The sequence below is a fragment of the Rhipicephalus microplus genome, chromosome 4 (assembly GCF_043290135.1).
Source record: "Rhipicephalus microplus isolate Deutch F79 chromosome 4, USDA_Rmic, whole genome shotgun sequence".
NCBI classification, from domain to species: domain Eukaryota; kingdom Metazoa; phylum Arthropoda; class Arachnida; order Ixodida; family Ixodidae; genus Rhipicephalus; species Rhipicephalus microplus.
The window spans coordinates 80564318-80576607 of NC_134703.1; the positions used below are offsets into that span (position 1 = coordinate 80564318).

At 47.0% G+C, this 12290-nt stretch overlaps 1 protein-coding gene across 1 annotated transcript; it reads left to right on the forward strand.

The window, feature by feature from the left end:
* Positions 1-8196: 8196 nt before the first annotated feature.
* On the forward strand, positions 8197-11180 carry LOC142814363 (uncharacterized). Its single transcript, XM_075893077.1, has 4 exons — positions 8197-8458; positions 10123-10223; positions 10307-10460; positions 10881-11180. The coding sequence occupies exons 1-4, from the start codon at positions 8224-8226 to the stop codon at positions 10907-10909; spliced, it is 519 nt and encodes a 172-aa protein (XP_075749192.1). The 5' UTR covers positions 8197-8223; the 3' UTR covers positions 10910-11180.
* Positions 11181-12290: the final 1110 nt, after the last annotated feature.

The following is a 12290-nucleotide window of genomic DNA, read 5'->3' on the forward strand; positions in this document are numbered from 1 at the left end:
AGCCGCGCTCCGCCGGTTTCTTTTCTTGGCACTGAAGGGAAAGCTACGGAGTCGGAGCTTCTGCCCATGTAGCACTAGGCGAAGTAGTCCGTTTTGGCGCGCGTCTCGTAACGCTGTAGCAAGTGACGGGGGCGCACTATCAGCGTTCGCGGTACACGTGAAAAGTGTGACTGCTTGGGCTAGTTGGTATGGCATGACGATAGTTATAGCGCGAAAACAAAACGACGACACAGAGACAAGAAGGACCGTGTCCTTCGTGTCCTTCTTGTCTCTGTGTCGTCGTTTTGTTCTCGCGCTATAACTATCTACGTTAAAAGGCGGGACTTTCTCGCGCGTTCAAAAATGCAAAGTCACCACGAATAAATTAAAGCGAATACGGCTATTTTAATGGTGGGAGCTGCCTTCTGTCTCGAAGAGTTCCACGTAGAAAATAAAGGAGGGTACTTCTATATTCACTGGCGGTAAGATGTACAGGTGATTTGGCTCTGTAGCATTCGCTCCAATGCCAAGAAAAGTTGTCGCCGAGTATAGCGCTGCCTCGCCAGCCGTGATCACGTGACCAAGGGCCTGACCACACGCACCAGTTGCAGAGCGTCAGTACGGGGCTTTTCGACGCGTCATCGTGGCCTTTCCATATAGAGAAAAAGCATGCGTGGTTACGCGAAGTTGCGTGGCCCACCGCGTAGCCCCAGGTGTAATCAACCGGGACGTGGACCCCTCCACCCTGGACTTCCCGCAGGAAGGGATCACCACGTATAACGAAATTACAGCGTATTACTGAAAGAACCACAAGACAAACGCGGCCCCGCAGGCAGATATGTCAAGGGAACAGGCCACAATCTGGAGGCAAATCCAAACAGATTCTTTGCCCAGCCCTCATCGGCTGTCTAAAATTTATCCAGAAGAGATTACACCAAACTGCCGACATTTCAGCTGTGTGAAAGCTATCCGAAATCACATTCTTCGGGAATGCGAGGGTAACCACCCACCAAGAACAATACTGCCAGCTTCCTCCCTCGAGGCGTGGGAGTCGCTCCTGTCGTCAGCTGACTACCGTCTTCAGAGAGAAGTGGTTAGCTGGGCCGAAACGGTCGTGGTAAGCTTTTGGCCACCACCCTTCGAACCACCAGCAAATTAAATTTACCGACCTTGCTATGCCATCAATAAAGTTGTTTCTCTCTCTCTCTCTCTGCGCACCCACCCTCTCCATAGGGAGAGGGCACAAAGCTGCGTCGAAATGCCCCGCGCTGCGGCGGGTGCGTGTGGTCAGGCCTTGGCTACGTAAATCGCCGCTTTCTCAGCCACGCTGGTCGAACGGGCTTCTGTTCAGCCATTGTGCCAATGGTCCCGCAATCGAAGGAGGGAGCGAAGACGCTGCTCCATCTGTGCAGGAGTTGTCTGCGCAGTCGCAGTGGCGACGGCAGCCAACTGCGTCAGACCATTCTGCGGATGTCGTTCGGCTAGCTCTTGAAGCGGAAACGTCAGTACAACTTAGGCGAGCCAAATATCGATAGAAGGATGCAGAAAGACGGCAGTGACAAGCCTTAAAGACGTCAATCAACGACTCGCGCTCGGCTATGTCGACGGCTTCGGAAACCGACGAAACTACGGCAGTGCACGTAGTGTGGAGCGTTCGACTAGCTATATGGTTCAGTTGACAAACTAGCTGTGCTTAGCCTCATATATAGACGTGTGCGTGACGGGGGGGGGGGGGGCACAAAATCTGCTCTATACACAGACTTGGTGTATGGTGAAGAGCGCTGCAAGGAACCTTTGCCCCCTCCCCTGAGAGAGAACCCTGCGCACGCTTATGCATAGGCTGCGTGGGTAAACAAGCATAAGTAAGCAAACAAGCCAAGCCGCATCTATTGGTTAAACTTGAAATCTTGCACAAAAAGTAGGTTGTTCTTCGATTCTTGTAAAATAACGTTTTTTTGTTTGCTTTGATGGTGAATTTCTCCCGCTTGAACCTTGAACTGAAAAGCTCAATTATTTATTTATTTTTGACGGAACACAGTTTATACCGAAGGGTACGGTACATCAGTCACCCATTTGACTAAGGGCTTGCATATACGGCCATGCACCTTTGTCACAAAACGAGCGCTCAAAAAGGGCGCGCCGCCAAAGTCTCGCGATGAAGCGCCAGAGTGACGCCGCGAGGTCAACGATAAAAAAAAAGAAAAATGAACAAACATCCAAAGACCCCCGGGCGCGCGCCTCTCCCCCGGAAGTGTGGCTTCGCCGACGAACCTCCTCACCCCACATCGGCGGCCGAGCAAGCACTCGAAATTTCTCGATGGAAAGAGGCGTGGTGACGCCGGGTTGAGTCATCCGTCGCGGACGGACCTCGTATCGTCTCGACCTTTCCCCCAACCTTCGCTGCGCATCGCGCCGACGAAATGATGAGAACTTTCTGGAATCTCGCGCGGAAGGTATTTAATCGAGCAGCCGAGACGAAAGATCAGGAGAAGACGGAAGTTAGCGCCAGAGCGCGTAGGGTATACCGCCGTGTAGTCGGCGAAGGTTTTGTCCGTAGAGACAAAGCGGGAGAAGATGATTTCCACCTGAGGGGTGACGACTCGAGCTACAGGCAAGAGTGTGTGTTTACCGCTATCGAGCGAAGACGCGTGGCAACAGCTGCGTGTGTGAAGCTTGGAGAGTGGCCTATTGAAGACGTGAGGTTTCCTGGAAGAGAAACTTCGGCGAGGTTTCCCGGAAGAGAAACTTCGAGGGCAGCGGAACGAAAACAACGCTGGACTTTGAGTGAGTGATTCTCGGAAGAGTATCATCCAGACTTTTGTTCTAAGAACTTTGGACTGAATAGGTCTTCTATCTCTTTAGTCTTTAAGTGTCTTGGTTGTCCAATGCATGCGACTTCATTGTAGTGCGTATTGTGTCTGTGTCCGTTGTTTCGAGTGTGGCTGATTGTACTGTGTAGTACGTTGTTTGATTGGTGACATATCGTATGCAACTATTGTGGAGTGTGCATTCTTGTGTATTGTTTTTGATCTGCCAATATTGAAAATATAATTTTGTTTGTTTATCAATTCTCGGCTCTGACTTGTTCTTTGGGCCACAGCCGGCGTCCGCTGGCGCGCCAAATAGGACCACTTCTAAATTGTCGACGCTTTCATGGTGCGGTCCGGGGGGCCGATACTTCGGCCCTTGGAATTAGCCCGGCGATGGCCTCCCTAATTAACGGGACCTGTGTGACAACCTTGTATTTTGAGTGGTGAATACGCCCTTTAATTTTGCACCATTCATGCAGCAACAATGCTTGGGAGCCAAGAGACTGTTTTGTGCTTTCATTCTTCACCATTTACCTTTTCTTCAAGGTGATCGCATTGTTAAACATTAATCTGGCATCTTCGGCTAGCCAGGTAAACCACTTTCATTTAGTTGACTACCCCTAACGCGGGGCACACGCTCTGAAAAACGGAGGAAGCGTCAAAGCAGTGAAGAGGAAACTTGGGATAGGCAAAAATCGGATGTATGCACTAAGAGACAAAGAAGGCAAAATAACTGCCAATATGGATAGGATAGTTAAAATAGCGGAGGAGTTTTACAGAGATCTGTACAGTAGCCAGGACAACCACGACTTTAATACTAGAAGAACTAGCAGTAACCCAGATGACACCCCACCAGTAATGATAGAAGAAGTCAGAAAAGCTTTCGAGAACATGCAAAGAGGCAAAGTTACTCGTGAGCATCAGGTAACATCAGATCTGCTAAAAGATGGAGGACAGATTGTGTTAGAAAAACTAGCCACCCTGTTTACGAGTTGTCTCCTGACGGGAAGAGTACCAGAGTCTTGGAAGAACGCTAACATCATCCTAATACATAAGAAAGGAGATGACAAGGACTTGAAGAATTACAGGCCGATTAGCTTGCTCTCTGTAGTATACAAGCTATTTACAAAGGTAATTGCTAACAGAGTAAAGAAAACATTAGAATTCAATCAACCAAAGGAACAAGCAGGATTTCGAACAGGCTACTCAACAATCGACCACATTCATGCTATCAATCAGGTAATAGAGAAATGCTCAGAATATAACCAACCACTATACATAGCCTTCATAGATTACGAGAAGGCGTTTGATTCAGTAGAAATATCAGCCGTCATGCAGACACTGCGGAATCAGGGCGTCGATGAAGTATATATAAACATCCTGGAAGAAATCTACAGGGGATCAACTGCTACCATAGTGCTTCATAAAGAAAGCAACAGAATACCAATCAAGAAGGGTGTAAGGCAGGGCGACAAAATCTCCCCAATGCTATTTACCGCGTGCTTACAGGAGGTTTTCAGATGCCTAGAATGGGAACAGTTAGGGATAAGAGTTGATGGAGAGTACCTTAGTAACCTGTGCTTCGCCGATGAGATTGCATTGCTGAGTAACTCAGGGGACGAATTGCAACTCATGATTACGGAGTTAGACAAAGAGAGCAGAAAGGTGGGTCATAAAATGAATCTGCAGAAAACGAAAGTAATGTATACAACAACCTCGGAAAAGAGCAGCGCTTCGAGATAGGTAATAGTGCACTTAAAGTTGTAAAAGACTATGTCTACTTAGGGCAGGTAATAACCGTGGAGCCGAACCACGAGATTGAAGTAACTTGAAGAATAAGAATGGGGTGGAGCACATTTGGCAAGCACTCTCAAATTATGACAGATAGATTGCCACTACCCCTCAAGAGGAAGGTATATAACAGCTGTATCTTGCCGGTAATTAGCTACGGAGCAGAAACCTGGAGACTTACAAAGAGGGTTCAGCTTAAATTTAGGACGACGCAGTGAGCAATGGAAAGAAAAATTGTGTGTAACCTTGAGAGACAAGAAAAGAGCAGAGTGGATTAGGGTACAAACGGGGGTTCAGGATATCATAGCTGAAATCAAGAAGAAGAAATGGACATGGGCCGGGCATGTAGCGCGTAGACAGGATAACCACTGGTCATTAAGGGTAACTAACTGGATTCCCAGAGAAGGCAAGCGGTTTAGGGGGAGACAGAAGGTTAGGTGGGCAGATGAGATTAAGAAGTTTGCGGGTATAAATTGGCAGAAGCAAGCACAGGACCGGGTTAACTGGCGGAACATGGGAGAGGCCTTTGTCCTGCAGTGGACGTAGTCAGGCTGATGATGATGATGAACGCGGGGAAAAGCTCCCATGTTTAGCTAACTAACCCGATTCTGTGCTTGCTGTGGCCACGTTACCCCCGGAAACTTTAAATCTCATCTGCCCGTCTAACTTTCGGCCCCACGCCCCATCACGGTGGTCTTGTGGCTAAGGTACTCGGCTGCTGTCCCGCAGGTCGCGGGATCGAACCCCGGCGGCGGCGGCTGCATTGTCGATGGAGGCGAAAATGCTGTAGGCCCGTGTGCTCAGATTTGGGTGCACCTTAACGAACCCCAGGTGGTCGAAATATCCGGAGCTCTTCACTGCGGTGTCTCTCATAATCATATGGTGGCTTTAGAACGTTCATCATAATCATCATCATCATCATCATCATCATTTATTTTCCCTTAAAGGCCCCTCTCGGGGTATGACATAAGGGGGGGGGGGAGGTTACATAAAGAGTTACAAAAGATATCTGATCACAATACTGAAACATAACACATAGAAATGCAGACTTATTTAAAAAAAATGTTACAATTTGAATCAGGCATATAAAGGCGAAAAGAAAGAACAGTGTAAGAGAATTTTACAGCGTAAGATGATCGGTGAGCAACTGCTTAAACGCAATAGGGTTTCGCTCAACGACAACACAGTCTGGCAAAGTGTTCCATTCTGCAATGGCTGTTGGCAAAAAACCGTGCAACCGCTGGTAGAACCGTGCAAACGCTGGACGCTGCACGAGTTAAAAAGGCGACGAGATGTACGGCTTGGCGGGATAAAGAGTTTACCGTGAAGATGTGGGAAGTTATAGTAAAGCCTATGGAACAAGCACAGCCTTGCAAAATCTTCCGACGGAACGACAATGACTCGACAACGTTAAACCTCACATATCAATAAGCTTTCACCCCCACCCTCACGCGTCTGTCTTCTCCAGGAATACGAGCAAGTGCTTGTCTTGTACTCGCGTTACGTGGTCATGGCAGCGGGTTGCAAAGGGGGCCCTTCCCTTTCAAGCCATGACAGTACTGACCCTGAAGCTTATTGATTTCACGTGTTCATGCAGTCTATCAAACAATTTCATGCGTTGATGCTATTTCGTCACGCAGCTTTGTCATTTCGTTCACTAGCACACTTCGGCATCTTCAAACTGACACTGCAGACGTTCGCGATAACAGGGAAGCAACAAAGGTGGGCTAGAAGTAGCAGAGTACTAACCTGTTTGAGGTATCACGTTGAATTCAGTTGCTTGCTTGTTGCTTCAACCTTTGGGCCAAGCGACGGAGGCGGGTTTTCATTCGGACACAGAGGCAGATGACTTCACACCGGTAAAGACGCGTTCACTTCCCTAACGAGCTCAGAACAGAGACACGAGTTGCTGCGTGAACCGGCAAACTACGTCATCACCACGTTGATAACAGTGGGTGTGCGTTGCCTGTGTGAAGCATGACGGCGAAATGAGTCGATCGGGACACGTGCCGAATATTTTTGCTCGTTGGGAACATTTTCGGTAGTGATAGCGAGGTACGCGCAGCTGCTGCGAAGTTTCCAACTAAAAGAGGACATTTAATTCGCTAAATGTTAAAATATGCCTGTTACACCATATGGTAAGTTTCCGGAGCCTCCCCTCAAAGGCAACTCTCATAATTATATCGTATTTATGGGATGTAAATTGCATAATAATAATAATAATAATAATAATAATAATAATAATAATAATAATAATAATAATAATAATAATAATAATAATAATAATAATAATAATAATAATAATAATAATAATAATAATAATAATAATAATAATAGTTTTAGATTTGGGCTGTCCAGAGGGCCTGCGCTACGGTGGTTAAGCTATAGGTTTAACTGTCCCCACGTGGGAGCACCCCGTGGTGTCGCTTTAAGAGGTGACACTTCTCAAGATCCTTAAATAAGGTTCTTCGTACCGTACGATATTATGTCATGAACTTCTTTCTCCTCTTCTTGGTCACTATTTGTTTTACTTATGGCCAATCACTCATGATTTGTTACTACTTAATCAGAAACGAAAAGCAACCAACACAAATAATGTTCCTTGTTTAGCCCGAAAATTGTGACTTTTTTTGAACCTGTATTCTTTTTTAGGTATGTTAATTTATTTTGAACGACCCAGTTTTTGCCCAGCCATTCGGAGTAGGTATGTGCAACCAGGAGCATAAACAGAATTTTTTTTACGGGGGGGGGGGGGGGGGAGGCGGCGGGTACCACATTGATTTGAAATAGAGGCCGGGCAGGCAGGTGTGGTCGAGTATTAAAAAAATTGTTTTATGCAGACTACATGGTTCTTGACCAATCCCACAGCGTATACTTGTGCGCCACAAATTCAAGGAACTTGACCCGAGGGTCATTGGTGAGTAAGGAGTTCGCCTATATGAACGAAGACGACGAAGTATAGGAGAAGCACGCGGTAGATACAAGCACGCGCATGAACGAGTACATGACTCGGCATATAATCTACGCTCTTTGAGCAACTCCTACTTAACGTTATGTTGTTTTCCTTTTCCGGGCGTATTTTGCACTACCGGTTGCCGTGACACAAAATGCCGTTCGCATTTTTCTCCAGTACAAACGCTGTAAAGCTATAAAGACTGCTTTAACACTAATGCTTCAAAACTATATGTTAAGCCCCAAAACAGAAGCGGCCGTATGATCGGTGTGGCATTGCAGGATGATATACAGTGATGTTCCCGTTTAAAACTTCGTAATAAACTGTACACTTTACGCTGAGATGGTAAATCGGTTCGCTAGTGACCCGAAAAGCCCACAATACCGGCTCAATGGGCTTGTAAAGAATCATCGGAACCTTTGAACTGGCGGCTTCTTTTGCAGTCCTCCGCAGAATGTGCCTCAGAATGTCGCCGAGAGTCACCGCCTCCTTGTTCTGTCCTGGATGACGTCGCCGACTTTATGGAAAGCCTTATAGGGCTTCCTCAAGCACTGTTCTCAGGACTATTAAATAACGCTGGTGTCACTGTCACCGGGCGAATCTCCTTCGTTGGGTACGATACATTGCTAGAGGACAACAAGAAAAACGTGCCCGCCTCTTTTCACAGTAGCGAAGACGAAGAAGCCGAGGATGCGGTGCGTCGTTTTGCTGCAGCTGGCAGTAGCAGTCCTCCTCCTGCTGCTGCCTGGGCAGCCAGAGGCGGCCGCCGGCGGACGCAGGGTGGTCCGCTACCGGTGCCAGTACCTGCGCACCCACAACCGCACCAAAATCGTGTGCAGCCCGGTCGAGGTGTCCCAGGCGCAACCCGCCACCACTACGTCCCTATCCATGCAGCCGGAGGCTTTCAACGGCCAGCGCACTCACAGTACGTCAGTGCAGCTTTAACGACCGTTTTTAGGAGCTCCACACTCGCTGTACGACCAGCGCACAACGTCGATGTTATCCCGCGTTCGTGCAATCTGTTCATACGTGGCATTGTGAACGCCCCTCTTGCTCCGATAGATAGATAGATTACAATAATTGAATTAAGCGTGCTTGTAGCACTGTTAAGATGACAGTTCAGGTATTTATCTCTTGTGTTGCTATCATGTGGATCGGAATAAAACCACCGTAACACAGCTTTGCAGTTCACGTTCAATATGTATGTCTATCTGTTTAACCACAATCTTTTAGACGCAGAAGCATCACCGTGCACGTCACGTGGATTACACGATAATCTAAGCTTCACGCACGCTTATCAGCGCTTACACGTGCCAGTTCACTTGCCTGTACGTCTGAAGTGTCCCCGCTGTAATTTTTGATTTGTGTTAACAAAACAGTTTGTTTCCACAATTTGAATTTTCCTCTCTCTCTCTCTCTCTCTCACACACACACACACACACACACACACACACACACACACACACACACACACACACACACACACACACGCACGCACGCACGCACGCACACGCACGCACGCACGCACGCACGCACACACACACACACACACACACACACACACACACACACACACACACACACACACACACACACACACACACACACACACACACACACACACACACACACACACACACACACACGCACGCACACACACACACACACACACACACACACACACACACACACACACACACACACACACACAGAGAGAGAGAGAGAGAGAGAGAGAGGTTTCTGGCGTTATCACTTTGCGTTAAATGTTGCTGACATATATTTTAAACTGATGGAACACAAATTCCGTGTTCCCAATCATGTTGCTGACACTGTGCTTGCATTCAGCATTCGCTTTTGCATTTCACCCCCATTGCATTGCACCCGTTGTCGAAAATAGAACCAGCCAGTGGAATGCGTATCAAGTTGGACATAATCGTAACGCATAACTGATCAGTGATGACGTAGTGCAAAAGTTTGAAACTAGACAAGAGAAGAGATGAAGAGGAGCGCATGATCGTGGCGAAAGAAGGAAGGGTGGACGGGTTAGGGGATCGAGGCTGTCCCGAAAATTTCAAATATGCATGTATATACATACGCGCACGCATACAAACGAACTCACGAATATGCATTAAACATGATTACCACTGCCCCCCCCCCCTAACTTTTGAAATCTATCTCAGGCTGTGTTACTGCAACCAGCGCCGTCTCGGTCAGTAAAGCTGCTGTTCCAAAACCAAGCAGTAAAGCTGCTGTTCAACTTCCTCTGTGTATACATTTGGCTGTTGCGCTAGTGGAGCTGGATCTACGTCCATGGAAAGACTCGGGCATATATTCAAGGTTATCCAGGCGTTGGCTGATAGACAGCTGGTGTAAACTGGCTGCTAGACGCAATGATTATTAAATAATGAATCTGTCCATTGTCATGATACCACGTGAACGCAGAAAGGCACATATGCATGAACCACAGGTATCTTTGTTCGCCTGTATCGTCATGCTACGTTATGACGGCCAGCAAACATGAACAAGCACGCCAACAAGTCCTCTAGCAGAAATGTGTCCACCTTCATTATGGACGCCATTCTCACACAGAAGGGCACGTGTGCCACAAGCTGCGTGAGCTCGTGGAACGGCTGGCATCACTGGAGGGAGGCGCCTGGAAGTACTGCGACCCCAGCAGCTGTCTGCGAGAGGTGAGCTTGTGGTACGATTGCACGTCTTTCAGGAAAGCGCAGGAGGTGGCCGTGTACTGACGAGATTGTCGTCGCTGATGCAGAGTCCTCACTGCACAAGCAACGTACTCAGCGGCGAGTGTAGCCAGTGTTTGGGACGCTGCTGGATCATGTACGTCTTCCCGGGCGCCCGTGCCAACTCGCCGGGCAAGGACTTCCCTTGCGACCCACTCGGATGTGGCGGTGCCCAGGTTTTTTGTATGTTGGCTGTGTTGCTTTGGGAAGCTAAAAAAACGTATCAAAGATTTGTCTTAACTGTACTAAAAAACGTACAGCGAAGTGGGCAGAAGACTGTTCGCGCCTCCCGATCTCGTCTTGCATGCTACACGTCTGACATGCGTCGTGCAGTGAACGTCCAGTTCCCCTTCTTTGTCTGTATTTGTTACCGCAGTTAAGAAAGACCTCAAAGACGAACGTTACTATAGTCCGCATCAGTGCTCTGCTTCAGTTTGCATGCCTTGTCAGAAGAAGTCACATGTTCACCCGCAAAGGTGATTGCGATAGCAACAAATTGAAATCTCACATAAAGAACGGCAAGCCACTCTAAAGTTCTGCGATGTATAAAAAACTCCTGAACCTATTGTAAATCAATGAGCACGAGTGTATTTGATTGTGCAGGTGGCGGATACAAGTTTAAGGACGACTAGGGAGCCGGCTGCAGTGGACCAGGATTGGAAAAACATAATGCACCACTGCCAGTGAACCTCGATGAATTCTTGCATCCTTGCAGACGGTCCTGGGGATTGGCTTCCACAAAACGACGCCTCAGCATTGACGACGCACTGTGAAAGACGTCATTCATCGGGAACTGCTCTACATTCGAACCTGCCACTACCTAAACTTTTGAATCTTCTGTTTTAGTTAGGACATATACTAAGCACCGAGTGTAGAGATAGATCAATCTTATAAAACGACAAATGTGTTTTAAGTCATATTGCAGATGAAGACAGTCCAAAAAGTTTTTCACACAAACGGGTGTCGTCAAATGGTTTCGAAATCCACGTTAGCTCTGATGTCACCTCCCGTTGTCAAATTGCTCGTCAGTGGTGGTCGTTCGGCGCGTGCCCCAATCAGTGCCGATCAATCAATTTTGTGAAAGCATGCAACTCGTACATGGCGCCTTTCACACGCACATATGAGCGAGAACGCAACAAGCGCAAACACATCCATCAATTCGTAAATGTCGCGAAATATGCGTATTAGATGTGCCTCTATCAACACAGGCTGGTTCAAAGTGGGTGGCCTATGCCACGGTAGTACGCGACAAGTGCATTAGTGAACACAAAGAAGTGCCCGACTTTATTGTGAATTGATCAAAGAAGTACCCGAGTGTATTTTATATTGGTCAGCTTAGTCAAGTTTTTAATCAGTCAGCTCTTCTCTGCGGGTCGATACAAAGTATTTTTTTATTACATAAGGCGAAAAACATTGAGACGAGGCAAATTATCACACGACCTGAAAATTTATAACGTGTCGCTTTGTGTAAAGGCTCACACTCAAGCTTTGATATGTAGTCGATGTTAATCCTTAGCTGGTGCACAATGCGATGAATCAAACGCCACGTTCAGCTCAACCTCTCACTCCCGTGATAACTTACTTCCTCTTGAAAAGTGTAGCCCCCCAACTCCTCCCCCCTTTTTTATGGGAAGATTAGTTTTATTGTAGCGAGGTGAGCCTCTCGGCTCTTTCATTTTGAAATAGAGCGAATGCTTGCATTAAAGTGCTAAATCTCTCCTTTTTGTGTTAATCATTTACTATACTACCTTGAATAGAATGGGTCCCCACTGGCTTAGAGGTGTATCTACAAACCTCCATTCCAATACCAAATGTAACTTGCTTTTCATAAATGTCTACACCATTTCGTAAAAAAAGTATTAAATTTAGGCAGAATCCATCAATCGGAATGCAACTTGCTTTTAATGAATGCCTACTATAGTGTAATAAAATTATGAAATTTAGGCAGAATTCATCAATCGGTAACGTTAAGCACACGTAAAATATGTGAATAACTACGTAAGTGCGTTGTGA